We start from the raw sequence: 23,485 nt of genomic DNA, 5'->3' as shown, positions 1-23,485 counted from the left end.
AGGAGAATGTCCGACCATCTGTTCGTGTACTCAAGCTGAAACGAACTTGGGTTCTGCAGCAGGACAATGATCCTAAACACACCAGCAAGTCCACCACCGAATGGCTGAAGAAAAACAAAATGAAGACTTTGGAGTGGCCTAGCCAAAGTCCTGACCTGAATCCTATTGAGATGTTGTGGTATGACCTTAAAAAGGCCGTTCATGCTCGAAAACCCTCTAATGTAACTGAATTAGGACAATTCTGCAAAGATGAGTGGGCCAAAATTCCTCCAGGACGCTGTAAAAGCCTCATTGCACGTTATCGCAAACGCTTGGTTGCAGTTGTTGCTGCTAAGGGTGGCCCAACCAGTTATTAGGTTTAGGGGGCAATCACTTTTTCACACAGGGCCATGATGGTTTGGATTTTTTTTCACCTTTAATAATAAACACCTTCATTTACAAATTGCATTTTGTGTTTACTTGTGTTGTCCTTGACTATTGTTTAAATTGGTTTGATGTTTCCGAAACACTTAAGTGTGACAAACATGCAAAGGAACAGGAAATGAGGAAGGGGGCAAACACTTTTTCACACCACTTTATATATATATATATTTATATATTAGTCCTGTGCCAACGTTTCAGGCACCTATTAAAAAACGCTAAGGATGCTTTAAAAAATAATGCAATGAACCACTTTATATATTTATCATTTAAATACCTTTAAAATACAGAAACAGAAAAAAGGCCTAAATGAAATCCACCCTTTATGTGTCTACCCTTTGCCTTTAAAATAGCATTACTTCTCCTAGGTACACTTTTGTACACAGTTTTTAAGGAACTTGGCATATAGGTTGTTCCAAACATCCAGGAGGACCAATGACAGTTCTTCTATGAATTTAGATTAATGTCAGGTGCTTATTTCATTTCATGCAATCCCAGACAGACTCAGTGATGTTGGGATCAGGGCTCTGGAGGGTAAGGGAGGCTATATCTTCCAAATCTCTTTGCTCTTTGGTTTTTCTTCATATAGTTCTTTATGACTTTGGTTGTATGTTCAGGGTGATTGTCCTGTTTAAGAATGAATTTGGTACCGATTAGACCCCTCCCTGAAGGTACTGCTCTTTGGATAAATATTTGCCTGTACTTTTCAGCATTGAAGAGACCATTTAATTCTGACAAAAAAACATAAATCCATGTGCGAAAAATGCAGCCCTAAACCTTAAGGAAACTTTCACCATGCTTCACTGTTGCCCGCAGACACCCATCCTCTCTAGGCAATGAAAATGCCTTCTGTTACTGCAGAATATTTCTAACTTGAACTTATCAAGTCTTTCATGAAGACCACTTTTGACCAGTATTCTACAGAGTATAGATCGGTGAACCAGATATGAACTGTGGGTGGCGCTGGACATGTCCAGATTGTGAAGAATCAGTAGGATGTGCCACTGCGGGCCACGTTTTTGTGTGCGTTTACTAAGGGGTCAATTGATAAATAAAAACTGGTTATTTTTTGTTTATAAACCCATCCTAACTTTATAGTATTTTTCCACAAGTGCCTGAACCTTTTGCACACCATAGCCACTTCATTAGAAAAAATTGGAAAGAGTATGGCAAAACTGCAAACCTACCAAGACACGGTCGTCCACCTAAACTGACAGGCCGGGCAAGGAGAGCATTAATCAGAGAAGCAGCCAAAAGGTCCGTGGTGACTCTGGAGTAGCTGCTGAGATCCACAGCTCAGGTGGGAGAATCTGTCCACAGGACAATTATTAGTCGTGCACTCCACAAATCTGACCTTTATGGAAGAGTGGCAAGAAGAAAGCCATTGTTGAAAGAAAGCCATAAGAAGTCCCATTTGCAGTGTGCGAGAAGCCATGTGGGGGACACAGCAAACATGTGGAAGAAGGTGCTCTAGTCAGATAAGACCAAATTTTGGCCTAAAAGAAAAACGCTATGTATGGCAGAAAACTAACAGTGCACATATCCCTGAACACACCATCACCACCGTGAAACATGGTGGTGGAAGCATCATGTTGTGGGGATGCTTTTCTTCAGCAGGGACAGGGAAGCTGGTCAAAGTTGATGGGAAGATAGATGGAGCCAAATACAGGGCAATCTTAGAAGAAATCCTGCTGGAGTCTACAAAAGACTTGGGGCAGAAGTTTACCTTTCAGCCGGACAACTACCCTAAACATACAGCCAGAGCTACAATGGAATGGTTTAGACATAAGCATATTCATGTGTTAGAATGGCACAGTCAAAGTCCAGACCTAAATCCAATTGAGAATTTGTGGCAAGACTTGAAAATTGCTATTACAGACGCTCTCCATCCAATCGGACAGAGCTTGAGCTATTTTGCAAAGAAGAATGGGCAAAAATTTCAGATGTGTAAAGCTGGTAGAGACATCCCCAAAAAGACTTGCAGCTGTAATTGCAGCGAAAGGTGGTTCTACAACGTATTGACTCAGGGGGCTGAATACAAATGCACGCCACACTTTTCACATATTTTTTTGTATAAAATTTTTTAAAACCATTTATAATTTTCCTTCCACTTAACAATTGTGTGCCACTTTGTGTTGATTTATCACATAAAATCCCAATAAAATACATTCATGTTTTTGATTGTAACATGACAAAATGTGGAAAATGTCAAGGGGTATGAATACTTTTTCAAGGCACTGTATATCAGTATCCAAACATTTTGCAGAACGTGGGCATGTGGAGACTGATTTCTGACTCATAATACTTGATGATATGCCCAATATAGTGGACTTAAAGTGGCTCTAAAAGGAAAAAAAGTTTTTTTTTTAAATCTTAATGCATCCTCTGCATTGCATCAAGCTAAAACATTTTTTAAAACTTATTTCCCCCAGCCTCCCTTGGTTAACCACTTCAGCCCCGGAAGATTATCCCCCTTACTGACCAAGCCATTTTTTGCGATACGGCACTGTGTTGCTTTAACTGACAGTTGCGTGGTCTTGCGACACTGTAGCCAAACAAAATTGTTTTCCCCCACAAATAGAACTTTCTTTTGGTGGTATTTGATCACCTCTGCGTTTTTTTGTTTTGTTTTTATGCTATAAACAAAAAAACAACAAAAATTTTGGGGAATTTTTTTTTTTTTTTTACTTTTTGCTATAATAAATATCCCAAATTTAAAAAAAAAAAAAAATTTCTTCATCAGTTTAGGCCAATATGTATTCTTTTAAATATTTTTGGTAAAAAAAAAAACGCAATAAGCGTATATTGATTGGTTTGCGCAAATCAAGTTATAGCATCTACAAAATAGGGGATGAAAAAAAAGGAAGGTGGGACTTTAAATGAGGCTATTGATTTGTGGGGGTGAGATAATTAGAAAATATATTTAATTGGCATATTGAGTCTGACAATACATAACAATGATGCACATAGTGAAAAAAGTTTAATATGTATACACACATACATGTTGTAGACCTCATAAATACTTTACATACACATATCAAAGAGACGGCATATAAAATTGACAAGTGATTTGATATGAATAAAATACATTTTTGCAAATTCATACACGTCATCTAAATGGCACTATGCAGTGTAATCAATGGTAAGCATGGGCTTTTTTTTAGCAGGAACTAGTTGGAACTCAGTTCCACCACCTCTGGCTCAGGTCTTCTGCTCCCTGCTCACCACTATAACTTGGTAACACTAAAGTCCAGCTTCTGCATTTAGAAGTGATAGCTTATCTCCCAGTAGGGAGTGCCGGACAGGGACAAGGAAGATACAGAATAGGTACCCAGGGTTCAGTGCAGTCATGGGCAGGAGAGGGTGCGTGGTAGGCGGCACCATCTGTGGTCTCCATTTTTGTTCCCTGGTGACCAGTTGTTGATGCTCCTACTGCATGATCTCCCTTACAAGTGACTGTAGTATAGTATCGTATGCTGGGAGGTACTACAGCCGGATAGGTGTTTCAGCTTAATATTGCAACAAAGGTAAGACCTATGACAGATGGTATAGCTTTTAAGGAGGGGGTAGAAGAGGGAAGTGGAGGGAGGGGGTTGTATGCAGAGGGAAGAGTTACTATTTGATGCCATTTGGTGGGCATTTGTGTGTGGTGGGCATGGTTGAGTTCCTGCACCTATTCTCTGAGAAAAAAAAGCCCTGATGGTAAGAAACACAGTATAATCATTTGGTTGTAGATAACGAGTCTAAGTAGGTTCCTATCAGTAGGCATGAGAATGCAAGATTACAAATTATATCGGTTTATGTAAAGAGGGTTCTTTAACGCCTATCTCTTGATTTTTAGGTAAGCAGATCACAGTATTGGTATCACACTATCTGGGGATTTGAGTTCCTTTGTTACTAAGGAATTACAATGTTGCGGACCATGAGAATCTTCTGAATACGGTATACTTTGTTTCAAGTTGTTAATGGATGGTTTTCATTTGTTACATTTAATTCATGCAAGACTTACCCTTGATGTTTGTCAATCAGCTCCAAAAATCCTTTAGTTATCACTTTAGCATCTTTATTTGCTAAAACTTTCTAAAAAAGCGGAATTAACCTCTCTCAATCAAGATTAACTATTTTTAATCCTTATGCTGCTAGCCTTACTAAATAAATAGTTAGGAAGGCATATAATATTAACTTGTGATAAACCTGCTGATAACCTTGTGATAACCTGCTGATGGGTACTGCTGGCGGGTACTGCTGGCTGGTACTGTTGGTGGGTACTGCTGGCAGTTACTGTTGGTGGATATTGTTGGTGGGTAATGCTGGCGGGTACTGCTGGCTGATTCCCGACCCAACATCCCCGAGCATTAGCGTGACAGAAGCCGGTGCTGGAGGAAGCATGTGGCTGCAGAGCTGATGCTTCCTGTAATGCTCCTGTCACAGGCGGAGTACATTTGGTATCACTCCTCCTATGACATGAGCTGGCGCTATACAGGAAGCATTGGCTCTGCTTCCGATTGCGCCGACTCTTCACACTAATGCTTGGGGATGGTGGGTCGGGAACCCGTGATCTGGGCTTGCCGACCTGCCATCCCAGAACAGGAGGTGGCAGGCCACATCAGAGGGCACCACGGGCCTCATGTGGCCCGCGGGCCAGCAGTTGGGCGCCCCTGCTTTAGTCACTCCCTAAATGCGTTTTTAATGATTTTACTAGAATTCTAGATTTTGCCAGCAGGTAGTGCTGCGAGTAAAATCTAAAATGTATAGACTCAAGTTCAGGAAAGCTTTAAAATATAACTAAAAGGCATTTTCTTTAAAGTTTTTTTTTTTAATAGCTTGCGCAAATTGAAAGTAAAAGAGAATTACAAATTTTGGGTTGTCCCCAGAAAAGTAATAGATAGGATATCTTCCAATGAGGACATTAGTTCTGTAGACCTGGGGGTCCCCTAGGAATTCCCTTAAATTGCACGGATTTCCTCTCACTTCCTGTTTGGCTATGGGACAGGAAGTGAAGGGAAATCTCTGCAATGGGACACAGATGGTTATTAAAAAAAGACCTGATGGTTATAACCCTCCCTTGCTCTATCCAAAGAAAAAAAAAGGTTTGCCTATAGTTCTACTTTAAGAGATATGTAATTAGAAGAGGTCACAAATAAACAAGGACCTCTAGGATTCCATGTAAATCCAATTTCACAGATTTATTAGCCTATTCAGTTTTACTTACTTGTTCGCATAGCAACTGGACAGTAGGGAGATTTCCACTTAACACAGCTAAATGTAATGGAGTCTGCAAGGAAAGAAAGTTAACTTTTATCATCAGATTTTTTTAGGATGTTATGGCAAAAGTTCTAAATGAGACTTTAAATACCAATCATTCATTGCACTCTTGTTTGCCAGCAACTATACAGCGAATGCAATATGTACGAGTACAGATGTTTGGATTGGAAAACCAAAGGTCAGTTTAACCTCCCTAGTGGTAATCCCGAGTGTGGCTCGGGGCAAATTTTCATTACCAAAAGCAGTAACTCCGAGCCACACTCGGGATCGCATCACAGGATCCAGGCAAAGTTATTTACCTTGTCCCCAGGATCCTGCGATGTCTCCACGCTGTGTGTGCGAGCTGTGTCCTCTGCTCGATATATCACTGTGTCAGGCTCTATTCCCTGAGAGCGTCATGACACATGGGGATGGAGCCCAGTGCCAAATTCAAAAAGTGCAAAAAGCATAATACATACAGTACACTGTAATCTTACTGATTACATTACTGTATCAAATAATTTCAGCTCCCTTTTGTCCCTAGTGCGATATATATATATATATATATATATATATATATATATAGTTCTCTCTGCCTGGAAACTTGAGATTGTCCATGGCAACCAAAAAGTGTCCCTTTGCGTCAAAAGTGGTTTTAGACCAGCTAGAAAACAGTGATAGTAAATTAGAATCACTTGCATAGCGATAGCGATTTGTGGAGAAATCCGTCTCATCAAACACTGAAAGTAATGACAGCGACAATTCTGCAACTGAGCAAATTTCTGTGTTTTTGATTTGATTACATAATTGAATACATTTTATCATTATTATTTTTGATAATTATTTATAGTTATTTATTATATTAAAATTTTTGATTTTGTGTTTCAAACTTTATCATACCCGGGATGCCTACTAGACTCTTGTTTGGACAGATTTAAGTGAGTAATTCCTAAGAATTACAGGCCTACAATATAAAACACCAATTTTCCATGCAAAATAATGTACCGCTCTGAGATGCAAAAATCTGGCATAATCATACTGCCAGGGAGCAGTGGACCTGACCTACAACAGGCAATAGCACTGACAAACAGACACAAAATTTGTATTATTTTTCAAATTATGACCTACATTTGTTCACATGGAGTCCTTTAGCTCCTTGGCCCAGACTGTACATAGTGTTCTGTCACTTTAGGAATAATAAAAACTGCTCACTCAGCAGTGGCTGCACATACCTGCAGCAACCTTCAGTCTCCTCGCCTTTGAAAATTGCCTAGGCCCTAGTGGTAATTCTTCTGCTCAGGCAATGGTTGTTTTGGAGCTTAGTATTAAAGTGGTTGTACCAGACCACTTTTACCTACAGGTAAGCCTAGATTAAGGCTTACCTGTAGGTGCAAGAAATATCTACTAAACCTACACGGTTTAGGAGATATTTGCAAAAGACATACTCAAGCAGTAGAATGTGCTTGTTACACATGGATATGTGCTACACCATCTGTTTATATATGTAGGTGTCTACATTGTTTTATTGCTTTACTGCACTGAGTGGCATTTATGTCTGTTGCCTCAAGAGAAAAAATGGTAATGGGGAGGGAGCTCCAGCTCACAGCCTGTGATTGACAGCCTTAGCGACTGCAGTGACTCACTTAGTGACTCACTAAGCTCTGCAGGGTCGAGCTTCAGCTCTCCGCCCCCTGCTTTCTGGAAGCTCAGACAAGCTGTGTAAACTCTGGACTTTGAATGTCTGTAGAGGAGAGAGGACTGCAGATAAACAGGTACAACTTATGTAGGAGTATTTGTTTAATCTCTGTGTATCACCTGAGGTTAGTCACTTCACTGGGTATATGTAAGGGTTTACAACCATGTTAACGTTTCTCCTACTAATGCATCATTGCACCCTGTGTTTCTCTCTAGATATGACTTATGGATACGATTGTTTCTTAAGTACATTTAGTATGTCCTATTATATGAGAAATGGGATTTAGGGACCTTAGATTGTAAGTTCCTTGAGGGCAGGGACTGATGTGAATGTAGAATATATGTAAAGTGCTGTGTAAATGGATGGCGCTATATAAGTACCCATAATAAATAAATAAAAGTGTAATTCCTGTCAAATTAGAGCAACATGGCCATGCTGTAACTGTGCTGAGGTTCACTGAATTTAAACTGTTATAAAACCCAATGCAGATAGATTTTAAGGCATCTCACTGGGGCTTCTAGGGTTGGCATTCAAGATTCTGTGCTATGAACAATTCTATTCAGAAAATAATGATACCAGCAATGAATGTGGCATTCATGGGAGAGAGTGAGAGAGTGAGAGAGAGAGTGAGAGAGTGAGAGAGTGAGAGAGTGAGAGAGTGAGAGAGTGAGAGAGTGAGAGAGTGAGAGAGTGAGAGAGTGAGAGAGTGAGAGAGAGAGACTTTTACATATACACAGTACGAAGTGACACTGCGTTTTACTATAACTGGTACATAAGATTCACACCTAGGCATTGTGGAATCATGGGTAGAACTCAATCGATTCTGCGCACGATTCCAGAATCGTGGCAAACCGTGGGGTGCGTTTGCGGTGCCATTACTATTTAATGACACCCCAATCACGGTGTGATTTAACATGGCAACGCTGTTGTCCAAAATAAGCTCCTGCGTCTTTTTACTCCTTTTTGAGCGACAAGCTTTGTGCGGTGCGATTTTACCGCTATTGACAGCAGCAAAGTTGCACCAGGTGCCATTAAGAATCGCAATGTCTCCTAAGTTTTCCCACGACAACCTTGCTAAACCTCTTATTACACTGTTGACTGTGACATTTTGACTCTGCACTAACGATTGGTAGCCAAAACCCATTTAATCTAGACCAGGAATCTCCAAACTTTCTAAACAAAGGGCCAGTTTACTGTCCTTCAGGCTTTAGGGGGGCCAGGCTGTGGCTGGTGAGAGTAGAAAATGCCATGCCGTTAATGGGAGCAAGCAATACCTTATCATTAGTTGTAATGGGGGGAATATTGCCCCATTGTTGGTAACAGTGGGAGGAATAGTACCCCATTGCTGGCGTCAGTGGCAGGAATAGCACCCCATTGTTGGTGTGATTGGGAATGTTGCCCCAAGGGCCGGATAAAAGGCAAGCGAAGGGCCTCATCCGGCCCCTGGACCACAGTTTGGAGACCACCGATCTAGACCATCTAGCAGCTGGAGCAGTTTTTATTTCTTGGGAGTTTATTGTGAGTTATTAAAGCGGGAGTCCACCGGGACTCCGCGTTTTTTTTTTTTTTAAAAGCCAGCAGCTACAAATACTGCAGCTGCTGACTTTTAAAATAGTGACACTTACCTGTCCAGCGCGCCCGCGATGTCGGCACCCGAAGCCGATCGCTAGGTCGTCTGTCGGGTCCTGCCGCCGCCATCTTGGGTATGGGAATCAGGAAATGGAGCCTTTCGGCTTCATTTCCCGGTTCCCTACTGCGCATGCGCGAGCCGCGTGGCGCAGTCCGGACGGTCCCCGCTGCCTCTGGGAACTGTGTGTTTCCCAGCAGGCAGCGGGGCACTTGCGCAAAGGGGCGGGCAGTTGCGGAAAGGGGCGTAATCTACGCCCCTTTCCGCAGACAGCTATCCTGGAAGTGGGTGCAGTTACCTGGATTATCCAGGTAACTGCACCCCCCTCCCCCCTGAAAGGTGCCAATTGTGGCGCCGGAAGGGGGGGGGGGGATTCCGATGAGCAGAGGTCCATTTTAGGGTGGACCTCCGCTTTAAATCTGATAAGTGTTCTAGGGATTCTTATCACATTTGAACTTTAATGATATCTTCACTTTAATAGCACATGTCTTTTTTTCTTTAGTATATCTTTATCTTTTGATAATCTGCTGCTTACATTGCTTGGAACATTGTTTCAATTATGTAACACAAAACAAATTCAGTATTGTCAATTAACAATGATATATTGTATATGACCTGTAAAAATGTTTAAATGACCCAAATTGTATCTGCGCAGAGTATGCACATGGTAACAACAAATGTCAAGATGTATTTCCATTTCTGATGCTGTTAGTGTACATTCATCCCCTGGAGAGGTGGACTGCTGTATTCAACAGGCAACAGGAATGCAAATACATGGAGTTTACATCTACATGTGTTTAATTTATTGCTAAGTATATCCAGGAATCTGAAAGAGTTCTGTAGAGCAGTAAATCCTCCAGTGAGTTAATTCCACCACAGCCTTGCGGCTTGCTTTGTTAGGAAAAAATAAATGATATTATAATATATATATATATATATATATATATATATATATATATATATATATATATATATATTTATGGCTGAAGCCCTATGACCGATACGTATCCGAACAATACAAACTTATCATGAGATACCCTATATGAAATGGACCTGAAAGTGTGCCCTGGTCTAATGGACGGTATACCAAAATAAGGGGGCATACCCAGTAATTAGAAATGAATGTGTTTGAAGAGAAATGTTTTGATAAATGCCCTAAAAAAGGGGATGGGAGGGTGGGTATTGCGCACAGGAAACCGACAAAGACCACAGGCGAGTGGGCTGGTTAAATACCCCCCGGGCTCCTCCCATAAATTCAGGCCACCATACTGGCCTTCTTACTTATGGCTGAAGCCCTATGACCGATACGTATCCGAACAATACAAATTTATCATGAGATACCCTATATGAAATGGACCTGAAAGTGTGCCCTGGTCTAATGGACGGTATACCAAAATAAGGGGGCAAAACACTTAGGTAGGGATAAGAGAGTTTTATTGTTTCCAGCTTAACCTTTATTGAGCAAGTTGAGTGAATGCTCGAGACATCTCTACCTGTGGGTTAGGGATGTACCGAGTGAAGCAGGCCGATTTCCACCTGCCCAATCTTTTGATGACGTGGTCCGGGACCCCGTGCCAGGATGCGGATGAAGCTGCTCCGATGCGGAAGGAGTGGCCGGAATACTCACCGGGATTGAGGAGCAAGTTGCGGAGGAGAATCCTAACATGGTTAATGAACTGGCAGTTCGTTAACGGTTTTACCGGGAAGGGCAAAAGAGGGCTAGAGTCCGGGAGCTCGGGTAACCGAGAGAGTAACTGTGTAAGCACAGCGACCGGGCACCAGGCGTTGTTGGTTTTGTAGAGGTGGATATCTACGCCGGTGCCTGTTTGCTGGGTCTTGGTTACCGAGAGGTGGAGGATGAAGTGGTCCTGGTGACGGAGCAGATGACGTCTGTGAAGGACTGGAGTATGTGGGCTGTTATGAGTGAACTCGCTGGGCCGTAGGAAGCCATAGTAGGCCAGGTAAATGGCTGCCTGTATGACCAGACTGGGGAGAACACCGAAGGGGTAACTGGTAAGCATGGTGGACATGTCCCTGAAGATGGAACTGGTGATGGGGAGCCGTTTGACTTTTATTGGCGGCTGTTGCTTCTGGATGCCGCGCAGGATGGCTCGGATCGCGTGGGACGAGAAGATGAACGGCTTGGTAGGATCCTGAAGTGAGAGGAAGTGCTGTATGCCAGCTAAGTATAAGCGGATGGTGTTGAATGACAAGGCCAGTTGATTATGGCAGTATGAGGTGAAGGCTAGTATGTGCCTAGCGTCTGTGGGGGGTGCCTACTGTTGAGGCAAGCAGAAATGTATTGAACGCCTTCCAGGCTACCCGGTAGGCTTTCAGAGTATTGTCCGATAGTGAATGGTTGATGAGCTGAGTGGCTCTATGTAGATGTGGCTCTAGTCCAGGGTCAACTGAGACCAATGCGGGATAGGAGCTGAGACCGTATCTGCACTGGGAACCTGCTGAAAGAAGGACAGGAAATTAAAGCGGGACAATGCGTCAGCTGCACAGTTGTACTTTCCTGGGATAAACGTGCAGTAAACATTAAACTGATGCTGCAGAGACGGCTGCACCAGCCTGCGTAGGAAGGACATCACGGAGAGAGATTTGGACCTGCCCTTGTTGACAATTTCGGCTGTGGCCTGGTTGTCGGTGGTGAAACCTACAGTTTGTCCTGTCCAGGTATGACCCCAGAGCTGGGCAGCCGCTACCATGGGGTAGAGCTCGAAAAGGGATGACGACTGACTAAACCCAGGGATCCTGAGTATTTGAGAAGGCCAGGGTCCGGGGAACCAATGGTGGCCAAAAATTGCCGCAAACCCTGTGGAGGCCGCGGCATCTGTCACTACCTGTGGCGAGAGAGGTGAGATATACAGGATGAACAAAGAGATACCGTTCCAGGTGGACAGGAACTCGTCCCACATCGACAGGTCTGCTAAGGCTGCGGTATCTAGGCATAGGATTTGATCCGGGTCTTGTGCCTGAGAAAGGTAGACCAACAGGCGTGAGACAAAGGAGCGACCTTGCGGAATTATACGCATGGCATAGTTGAGCATGCCCAACAGCGACTGTAGCTGCCTCTTTGTACATCCCCTGGTGTGGGTGAACTCGTGGAGAACTGCCCTGATGCGGGTCAGTTTGTCGAGGGGCAGGCTGGCCTGCATGGAGCTGGTGTCTAGACTGACTCCGAGAAAGGTGATTGATTGCGCGGGCCCGTCCACCTTATGTTCAGCGATGGGAACATTGAGGTTCCCAAAGACGGTCCTTAATTTGTCGAGGTCCCTTGGAGGTGTGCCTGGCTGTTCGATCAACAGGAAGTCATCCAAGTAGTGGATAACTTGCTGACAACCAACTTTGTGCAGGAGAATCCACTCGAGAGACTGCGCGAATGTGTCGAACAGCCACGGGCTGCTTTTAGAGCCAAACGAAATAATGGCGAAATAATATTGATCTCTCCATTTAATTCCGTGCCAGCACCAGAGGGACGGGTGGATAGGCAATAGTTTAAAGGCGTCGGATATGTCGGCTTTGGCCAGCCACGCACCTGTGCCTACTTTAAGGATGGCCTGAATCGCCATGTCCACCGAGGCGTATTTTAATGAGAACTCTTCGGAAGGAATCAAGGAGTTTAAGCTGGGAATGTGGGAAGAACGAGGCGCAGACAGGTCGTACACCAAACGATTTTTATTAGAAAATTTGCCCTTGACAAGCCCAATAGGGCTAACTCTCCACATATTGAAGGGGGGCTGTGAGAAGGGACCTATGACAAAGCCTCGTTCCACCTCGTTCTGCAGCAGTTGGTCAATGGCTTGCTCATCAGAGGCTGCTGAGCGGAGGTTTCTGCACTCGTAGGTCTGGTGGGGTAGGGAGATGAGGCCGGTGTGGAAGCCTGTCGTGAAGCCACCGATGAGGAAGGTGGCTAGTGAAGGAGTGGGGTGCATAGTTAGGTAGAAGCCCAAGCATAGGACGTCTATGCGGCTCAGTCATGAGCCCTTGTGTGCTTTGACCTCGCACAAATTTCTGGGGTGCGCTCTGTGACATACGACACAGATGTGCAGTAGGCGGCACTGGCTAAAATTGCACGAGCCGTAGTTATAATTATTGCAGATGGCCGCTCCCCCTACGGTTCGGACCGTACGTCCAAATTTGTCTACTTGATTCTTTGGCGCAGGGCCTGATTGGCCTAGGGCTGCACCAGAGGTGGAGGGGAACTCTACCGGGCGACTAACCGGTATGTTGGCGCACCAGGAAGCGGTATGGATGGAGGACTGGCAGATGGCACACAGGGGTGAACGAAGGCCGGCAAAATGCCGACAGAACAGTTCCGTGTCCATAAGGCTCCAGTCTGTGGGTGACTGGAACTGTGCCAGTTTAGCGGCTGCCTTGGCTGAGAATGACCGATGATAGTCGTAAAAGGAAAAGCCTCCGTATTTGTATCCTAGGTCCACTACCGTGTGGAGGTACAAATCCAGCTCTTCCCTCCTGGCAGGGGATGCTGAGCAAATGACGTCTCTCAGCATCCCAAAGGCTAGGGCAAACTCTGGGATGGAAAGTTTACGATTCAGCCTGGGGTCCTTAGCTTTCAGGACTACGGAGACGTCTCCCCAGGAGTAAGCCTTGTTTTCTGCAAGGTCATGTACCGAAATGAGCAGGGAGGCCAGGTTGACATCCTTGCCGTCCAAGATGTCCTTCCTTATGCCGGCCGGCACCAGATGTGCTGGACAGACCACGGGACATGTTCCTTCGTTACCTGTCGGCAGTGGTGACGGGACTGGAACCGGAACAGGGGTGGTTGTGGCTGGGAGAGTTTCTAGGAGCGTCACTCTGGCCTGGACGTCCGTGACCGTATTGGTTAGGGACGACACCATAGCGTGCAGTTGGCCTATAGCCACTGAGATGGACTGGAGCGTAGCCTGAGGCGGGGTACTAGGCCCGGCCGTAGCTGGTGGGGTAGAGAGGAGCCTGAAAAGCTCTGCCTTCCTAGACGTAGCGGGGAAGGGAATGCCCCTGCGTCTCAGCTCCGCTGTCAGCCTGGGGATAGTCCAACCCCTAAAGAACTGTACGCTGTCGCTCACTGAAGGCGGGCGAGGAGACAAGGGGGCGGTAAGGTCTTCGCTGCCTAGTTGGGACATGGCTCCAGGTAAATCGTGCCCTAGGAGTGATGTCCTATCTCTTTGGGGACGAAGGATGGACGACCGGAACCTATAGAGCATGACATAAGTCAAGACTGTTTCTCTATTTTACCAAGCGAACCCACCTATTTGCTGAGCACTAAGGCGGGAACGAACGTGTATACATATACATATATATATATATATATATATATATATATATATATATATTGTCACCAGCCTTCACATACATATATATGCCAGCATGGTTGCTGTCGCATTTTCCACGCCTTCCCTTCTCTCCCCCACTTTTTTTTTTTTTACCTGGGAAGATAACGTCCAAGCTGGTGCAGGGTGGACCTACTGAACTTGACTGACCTGGAGAGAGAAACAACAGATGACAATTGGTGAGGAACCTAACAAGTAAACTGAAGAGTGACGTAAACGGCTGGCTAACACGACCGAAGTGCACCGTTGAGTAGACATTTTCCCGCCACCACTCCTTTTTTATCACCGCCATTTATTTATCATCATCATTTTTTTTTTTCTCCTTTTTTTTTTTTGCTGTCCCAATCCGACGTATCATATGCGTAAAGGACGAAGTGCGAGATGACCCGTGTCCAATGCGGGAGCGTAAATAAGTGCTGTAGTTGTGACCGTACAATAAGGCAACCTGTTGGAAAAAGTGAAATGTGGCCGTTCCCTCTGGGGCACGCCGAACCGAATCGATGCATCACGGATGCTACTGGATTCGAGTCGGAGCGCTGTAAGTGACAGTGAAATGAAGCATGATTTGCCATGACAGAGGCACGAAATGGTCGCGTCGCAAGTGCGACTGACAACAAAGCGGACTCTGGAGCATGTACTGAAATGTGGGAAATAACCTGGGGCGAACCGGAACGAATCGGTGCATGTGTATGTGCGACTGGATTCGAACCGGAGCGCGGAGCGTGACAGTGAAATGAAATGAACAACTTCTGTCATGACAGAGGCCTGGATCGGCTGGCCACGAACTGCGAATGGAACCGACTGGTCTCTGGAGCATGCACTGAAATGAGGCTGAAAAAATACCTGGGGCCGTCCGGACGAATCGATGCACAGGGATGCGACCGGATTCTAACTGAACGCATTACGTGACAATGAAATGTTTCCCATGATCGAGCTACGAATCAGAGAGGACGCAGCCTGCGACCGTCAACGAGCGGGCTCTAGAGCATGTACTGAAATGAGGCCAACGCAACTGGGACACGTTGATCGAACCCGTGCGTTTTGAGAAATGCGACTGGTTTCGATTCGGAACGCGATAGGTGACAGTGAAATGATTCCCATGACAGAGACCCGATCGATTAGCAACGAGCGGTTTCTGGAGCATGTACTGAAATGAGGCCGAGCAACTGGGGCACACCGGAACGAACCGTCGCATTTAAGCGAATGCGACTGGATTCGAATCGGGGCGCGGTGAGTGACAGAAATTAGTGAAATGATGAAATGACCTATGTGAGCCAGCTGTGGCAGAGGTACGAATCGTTGTGCCGTGAGGTGCGACTGGCAACGATTTATCTGTGGAACACGGTGATGAGGCAGATAACACAACAATTTACGAAAACAGTGAAGTTTTTTCTTCGAGCAATTCCTACTGAAATGAGGCCCGTGAAATGAAGGGCGCTGCGAAAATGGTGCGTTTTGAGTGACAAACGACCCGGTTTCGTAACGAATGACTCGAGATATTTCAAGTTTTACGATAGTCAAAAATGAAAAGTTTTAGTAAAGTAAGGTCAAACGAGACCCTTACCTGCGGCAGTCGAGCCAGAGACGTTGTACAAAACACGAACGGGAACGAAAACCACGAGACTTCTGGTAGAGAGAAGTTTTCCGAACGGCAACGAAATTCGAGTAGTCGGCCTAGTGACGTAGTATTGCGCACAGGAAACCGACAAAGACCACAGGCGAGTGGGCTGGTTAAATACCCCCCGGGCTCCTCCCATAAATTCAGGCCACCATACTGGCCTTCTTACATATACACACACACACACACACATACACACACACATACATACATACATATACACACACATACACACTGTATATATACATACAGTCAGACTTTTTCCGATCGTGTGTAGAGAATTCCAACGCACAAAGTGCCACGCATGCTCAGAAAAAATTTGGAGACGAAAGCTATTGGCTACTGGCCTCTACGTAGTCCCATCATAGGTTTTGTACGTCACCTCATTCCGAACAATCGGATTTTCCGACACCTTTGTGCGACCGTTTGTAAGACAAGTTTCGGCCAAAATCCGTCTGAAAAAATCTGACGAATTTTGTGGTCGGAATGTCCGAACGTGTGTATGGGGCATTAGTCTGTAGGGTTCAATATGGAGTTAGCCAAATATGGAGTTGTGCACAAAGCAAGGCCCATAAAGACATGGATGAGCGAGTTTGGGGTGGAGGAACTTGACTATGGATTTTGTTGTCGGAACGTGTGATCGTGTGTATGTGGCATTATAGTTGCAAAGATTGGGCCAACTCAATATTGAACCTTACGGACTAAGACTGGGATGCCATTAAAGTGCGTGTAAAGGCAGGCATCCCAATCCTTTTGGTAATAGAGTGTATATTTATATGGTCATTTATAAAATCTTAGAATTTACTACATTTTATAATGCAAGAAATCCAATAACTGGAGCTTTCTGATTAGAGGAGACAACACTGGGGTGACCTGATCAGTGAAATGCAGTGCCTTTACTATTCAGTCTCATTCTTGGCCTATCTATTTTGTTTTGACTGCAGAAAAGCGATGTAAATGCATTTTCAGTATGTTGGTAGCTTGCACATATTGCATATGTGTGTGGTATAGCATAATTTTCTAGGAGATCTTATTGCAAAAACAGGCTTTTTAATATTTGGAAAGCTTTGCAGCCAACAGATATCACACTGCCAAGCATCAACATCACTCTCTACAAAAATGGGAGAGCAGGTGGAAAGTTGGTTGTATGGAAGTAGGGGAAGTAGGGGTGAAAGTACATTTTAATAGCTTAAAGTTGGTATGGTGGATTATCCCATTTTTGTGTTCTCTGCCATACCAATAATACAACCATCAACCATTTTAAACAAAAATAAAGGCAATCAAAAGAGATTGTCCAGACATGTACGGATATGCCCCGTGCACACGGCCGGACTTTTTGGTGGACTTGGTCCGGCGGACAATCCAACGATCATGCAAAAAGTCTGACAGATTGTAACGTGATGACGTAGAATAAGGAAGTTCATAGCCAGTAGCCAATAGCTGCCCTAGCGTTGGTTTTAGTCCATCGGCACACAGACAACTGGATTTTTCGTACTCGAGTGTGTCGGAAAGATTTGAAGACAGTTTTATTTCTAGTTCTGTCTGACTTTTGGGAACAAAAAGTCCACTGGAGCCCACACACGATCAAATTGTCCGACGAATTCCAGTCTGCCGGACCAAGTTCGTCTAAAAGTCCGGTCATGTGTATGCGCCAATTCAGTTTTTGAAATCTATTGCAGTAGATGGGCGATTTGATCAACAAATAATACCTTTAATTAATATTAAATGATCGTCCATGGGGGAAATACAATCAAGTCAATCTTCTCTGTGTGCTAAGTACATATTTCTGAGCGAGATAGGTATTTGATGGCAAGCAAGATTGATAATCTATTCCTAATCTACTTATTGTTGCAGCCAATGACAACATTAGTCTAAAATGTATTGCTTGTTTATCTCCATTTTCAGTGAGTAGTTACAAGTAACAACACCTCATACCGCTAGAGTGGAGAATTAGGAGTACGGCCAACATCCTGAAATATGGTCTACAGGATAATCCTTTGAAGTTCTTTATTTAGTAATGGTTATAAACAGATGTCACTGCTCTGCAACTTTACTTCCGACTATCACTTTACACCAATCAGTTTGACATACAGAAGGTACTAAGGCTATCTGATCACATGGACATATCTTTCTCCAGACAGCTTTTGCTAATGATCCTTTTTATACCCAATGCGCACACGTCTTTTTCTAATAATTAAAAAAGTTGAGTATTTCTGAAACAATATCAAATATTGGTTTACATATAATCCACACGCGGTTGTGTATTCTTAAAAGTTAGCTTACAATCCTACTGTCAGGATGGGAAAAATGAACCCAATTTAAGACGTGTATATAGTAATTGAGATTTTTACTGAATTGTCTTTTTTTATTTTTTTTATTTACTTAGTAAATTATATCCATTACTGGAAATGTGACATCTTCAGTTATGGTGTCTATGTTACAATTATTGGATTGGTGAGAACTCACTGGACTGCACCAATTATCAAAATTCTGATAGCTTTTGGTATTGGGAAGCACTGATAATATCTGATGTAGAGCTCTTGGTGCAGAAAATAATCCTTATGCCCCGTACACACGAGAGGAATTTCCGTCTGAAAAATCTTGGATGGTTTTTCCGACGGAATTCTGCTCAAGCTTAGCTTGCATACACATGGTCACACAAAAGTTCTCTGAACTTTCGATCGTCAAGAACGTGGTGATGTACAACACTACGATGAGCCGAGAAAATGAAGTTCAATGATTCTAAGCATCCATCGAATTGTTTTTGAGCATTCGTAGGAATTTTGCGTGTCGGAATTGCTACAGACGATCAGAATTTTCGATCTGAATTTTTTCTGTCGGAAAAATAGGAGAACCTGCTCTCAATCTTTTGCAGGCGGAAATTCCAGCAGCAAAAGTCAGATGAAAAACAAAAAGCAAAGCAAACGGTTGGAATTTCTGACCGAAAGCTCACATCGGACTTTTGCTAGCGGAATTTCCGATCGTGTGTACTGGGCATTAGCATGTAGCTTTGCCCATCCAATTTTCCTCTACTATTTTTAGTAGTACATTTATGCTGTGAGTATAAGAGCAGGTAGTAGAAGTACTGTTAGCCCTTGTACACATGGTCGGACATTCCGACAGAAAATGTCCGATCGGACCATGTTGTCGGATAATCCGACCATGTGTGGGCTCCATCAGACTGTTTCCGTCGTAATATCCGACCGACAAAGTTTTAGAGCTGGGCCATAAAATTTTCTGACAACATGATTAGATCGGACTTTGTCCGATCGTTTGCAGAGAATTCCGATCAGACAAAGTGCCACACATGCTCAGATCAAATTCCTAGACCAAAGCTATTGGCTACTAGCCTGAACGTAGTCCCGTCGTAACGAAATAACGTCATGTTATGAACGATCGGATTTTCCGACAACTTTGTCCGACCGTGTGTATGCAACACCAGTTTCGGAAAAAATCCGTCAGATGAAATTTAGACGGATTTGGTTGTCAGAATGTCCGACCGTGTGTACAAGGGCTTATAGTTGGTATGTGGACAGAATGCCCTTTGATTCAAGAGAAAAAGCAGAACCAGCATAAAGAGGAAACATGAAATACAGACTAGTACAGTAATAGCATAACCCTCTTCAGTTGTGGATATTGTATAACTAGAATAATATGAATTTAAGTCAAAAGTCCCTGTTAAACAACCACATTATTGTATTGTTGTGAAACACAAATAGTAAGCAGTGGGATTTGAGATACTTGCCAATTATACATTCAGTTTTACTGGAATAGCCCACAAATTATCATACTAGTTCCGGTTAGAATTTCAGTCAATTGACAGCATCTGTACATCTTAAAAAGTCTAGTGAATGTCTGGATATGGAAAAGTTAGTATAATGCCAGTTTCAGAAAATTCCATGGAATGTGCAGATTCCACATAGAGCAATAATTGAATTCAACATTTTATACACTCCTATAAAAAAGGACTTTTTAGGTACATTCCAGCTTTTTCTAGTGTTGCTGTTTCATGCCTTTATAAACTGGTAATAATATATATAAAAAAAAAAAAAAAAACACAGTGAACATTCTCTGTGGTTACAAGTAAATCTGATTGCTAGCTTTTTTTTTACATTTCAGAACTTCAGAATTTCAGAAGAACAAGATTAGATTATCATCTCCTGCCCATTTACTCTGGCCAAAAATGCACACCGTTGATGTAAATTGTGTCATTCTTTCTCCTCCATTCTCATTACGGCCCTATACAATTCAACTATACAATATAGTTTTCAGTAACAATCCACTTGCCCTTTAACCGCTTGCCAACCAGCCGTCGCAGTTGTACTGGGGCAACATGGCTCGGCTGCACGAAACGCTGGCATGTTACGTTGGTAACATAGACGGCCACTAGGGGGCACATGCGTGCCGCCAGAGGCACGTGCGCGCGCCCCCCTGTTCGCCCATGGAGCCGATGTGAGTGCCCGGTGGTCGTGATTATGTGCCCCGAGCATTCGCGGGAGCCCATGGAGAATCAGGATCTGTGTGTGTAAACACACAGTTTCCGGTTCTCTGAGGGGAGAGCAGACAGATTGTCTGTTCATACATAACGTTAGCTTGTTCATTTAGGCTTTGACAAAGAAACCTAGAAGCTGATTGGTTTCTATGCAGATCTGCACCAGATTTTGCATTATCCAGTTTTAGTAAATTAACCCCCTTTAGGTGGAGTCCCTCATTGACTATTTATGTGTTTCTTGTGCCGTGTACACATGATCAGACTATCCGGCGGACCAGAGTCCGCCGGACAATCCGCCCATGTGTGGACTCCAGCGGACTTTTTCTTTCCAAAAGTCTGGCGGACTTAGAAAGAAGTTTTGATTCAAAATTGTTCGCCGGACTTGGTCAGGAACTCAGTCAGGAAAGGGGTTGGGGACGAGCGAGTGCCCCCCCCCTCCTGAGCCATACCAGGCCGGGTGCTCTCAACATTGGGGGGTGCTTTGGGGAGGGTGGGGGGCCTGCGGCCCTCCCACCCCAAAGCACCTTGTCCCCATGTTGGCGAGGACAAGGGCCTCTTTCCGACAACCCTGGCCATTGGTTGTCGGGGGTCTGCGGGGCTTATCGGAATCTGGGAGCCCCCTTTTGGCCCCCGACCCTATGTGAATGAGTATGGGGTACGATGTACCCCTACCCATTCACCTGGTGAGAAAATGAACGGACTTTTCTCCGTGTGTGGGCAAGTCCATTCATTTCAAAAGTCCGGCGGACTCCCGCCATAGTCCGGCGGCTTGTCCACCGGACCTAGTCCACTGGAAAAGTCTGGTCGTGTGTGGGCAGGTCCGCTCGTTCGGAAAATCTGATGGACCTCCACTGCAAAGTCCGGCGGTTTGTCCGCCGGATAGTCCGATCGTGTGTATGCGGCATTAGACTTCATTGAATTGTTAATTCTGTTTCCCCACTTTCTTGTGATGGAGTCTTCCTTCTGCTTTGCATTTTTCTTATTGTTGCTATAGGCTTCTGGCTTACCTGACCATAGTTGTCAGTCTGTCTGGGGTTACAACCTGAGTATATTAGCAGGTGGGATAATTCACAGTGACCTGTATACAAATAAAATAATACATGTTAATAAAATTAATTATGTGCGTGTGCTTTGTTTAAGTGGTGCATCATCAAAAAGTTTTTTGCTTAATTTTTGATAGGCTGGAAATCTTGGTACCTCTTTAGTGTTTTGTGGTTGTTTTTGTTTGCATTGGGGAGGATCTATCATTTCCCTTACTTCATTTGTTTGTGATGATGCTCACGGATGGGGAAAAAAATATGTTTGTTCCAGAGACAGGGATCACTGAAATAGGAATTTTTTGTAATGCTCCCCATTGGGTACCCATAAGACGTCTAAAAAAACTTGGCAACATTACATAATAAAGGTAACTTTATGTTAAGAAAAACACCTGTCCCAGAAGCTTGCCAATACAAGGTTTTGAGATGGATACTGGAGTATGCAAAATGTGAGCCAAGAAAAGGCAGTTTCCATAACAGGTTTCTAAAATGGGTTTTATTCCAGCCAGATTACTTCTAAGACACAAATACGTAGTTTGGAATTGAAGGTCGCTAGACCTAACCAACTAATAATCAGCCCGGTGAGGGTCAAACAGGGTCTTGACTACTAAATATCAATTTATATATTTCCAGGTAATTTTTCGCCAACAACAGCTCTCATATTCTGCACTGACAAGTTTATGTTAATTGTCAGCAGCAAAAAAAAAAAAAATATGTATCTACCAGTGATATTGTTCATTATTTCCATGCCTCTCATTCATTTTGCTGGGTTGCCATTTGCTGATTTGCTAGTAACGTTTCTGTAGGCCTTTTGTTTTTTGGGTAAGAATATTTCCTTAGTTTCATTTTATTAAAATAAAAATATGACCCTTCCTCTGTAAAATACCAGTCTGGCACCTCAGCTATAAAGGGTTGGTATTGAAATATCTGGGGGCTGGGAATGTACAGGTACTCCAGCCCCTACCATACTGTCAGCCCACATGCCCTTGAATATTGGGTGGGAGAGTTTTAAGAGGAGGACCACAAATGGAAAAACATATTCCCAGTGCAGATGGGCACCCATTTATTCCTTTTTTCCAATGCCCCGAGAGGTGTTCTGGAGGGGGTTCATGTAAGAGGAAATCTGTTACCCCTGACTCTGGTAAACTCAAAGACTTACCTGTTCACTTGATGTAAAATATACTGTTAAAAAGACACAAAATTATTTTTTGTCCTAGAAATTATCCCTCCCCCAAACATTATTTATAAAAAAATTTCCATGCCTCTTGTTAGAAACACCAGTGATGTGGAAGCACCCCTGCATAGCTGAAGGGCATATGGGATGGCATTGCAAAGACATGGGTGACACATGGTTTCCAGCTATCATTTGTTATACCAATCTTTATTCTTGGTATGGTAGGCTAGCATTCTGTTTGGGGGGGGGGGGGGTCATTTTTTTTTTTCAATAATAATACAGTAAAGAAGACCAAATCTGAGAACTAACTAGAAGGTCTAGGGATATTTGTCAGCAGCCATGAATTAGTGTGATCTGATGAAAATCTTAACCCTAGGAGATTATCCCATTTATATACAATACTGAATGACAGTAGAGCTCATCACATATAATACTTCTACAGCTAAAGTCGACATGGTACCACTCAAACATCATGGAAGCACACCGAATTGTAAAATTTTATATTTCCAAAATGCACAAAAACCTAGATCTCTAGATGGTTTGGGCACTTTTTTTGCCTTGCCTTCTTCACAGAATTTGTACACTACTTTAAATGAACCTGTCAGGCCGTCTTTACCACGGGGCAAAAGGGGCATCTGCCCAGGGCCCTGTCCTTGTTGGGGGGCCCTGCGCTGCCCGCCGGAGTTCGGCCACCTCTGGTGCTGGTCGCATGCTGGCTCTAATACACACGCGCTCCTCTCTCTCATCCCTCGGGTACACACATTGCTCTATGAGAGAAGAGGAGGAAGGGGGCGGGGACTCCACACAGAGGAAGCTGCTTCTGGGACTGGTACTCTGGTAT

General features: G+C 43.9%; 1 protein-coding gene across 1 annotated transcript in view; it reads right to left on the bottom strand.

Moving 5' to 3' along the window:
• Window positions 1-23,485, bottom strand: part of LOC143974978 (uncharacterized) — a 67,832-nt gene that overhangs the window by 20,338 nt on the left and 24,009 nt on the right. The window contains exons 3-4 of the mRNA XM_077476879.1: window positions 21,441-21,511; window positions 5,633-5,695 (exon numbers count right to left, since the gene is read on the bottom strand). Coding sequence (XP_077333005.1) covers window positions 5,633-5,695; window positions 21,441-21,511 — 134 coding nt within the window. The remainder of the gene's footprint in view (window positions 1-5,632; window positions 5,696-21,440; window positions 21,512-23,485) is intronic.

Source organism: Lithobates pipiens, unplaced genomic scaffold (assembly GCF_037356315.1).
Source record: "Lithobates pipiens isolate NorthernLeopardFrog02 unplaced genomic scaffold, aLitPip1_a1.2 Scaffold_13, whole genome shotgun sequence".
NCBI lineage: Eukaryota > Metazoa > Chordata > Amphibia > Anura > Ranidae > Lithobates > Lithobates pipiens.
The sequence above is the reverse complement of the archived record's forward strand: the minus strand, read 5'-3'. Positions and strand labels throughout refer to the sequence as shown.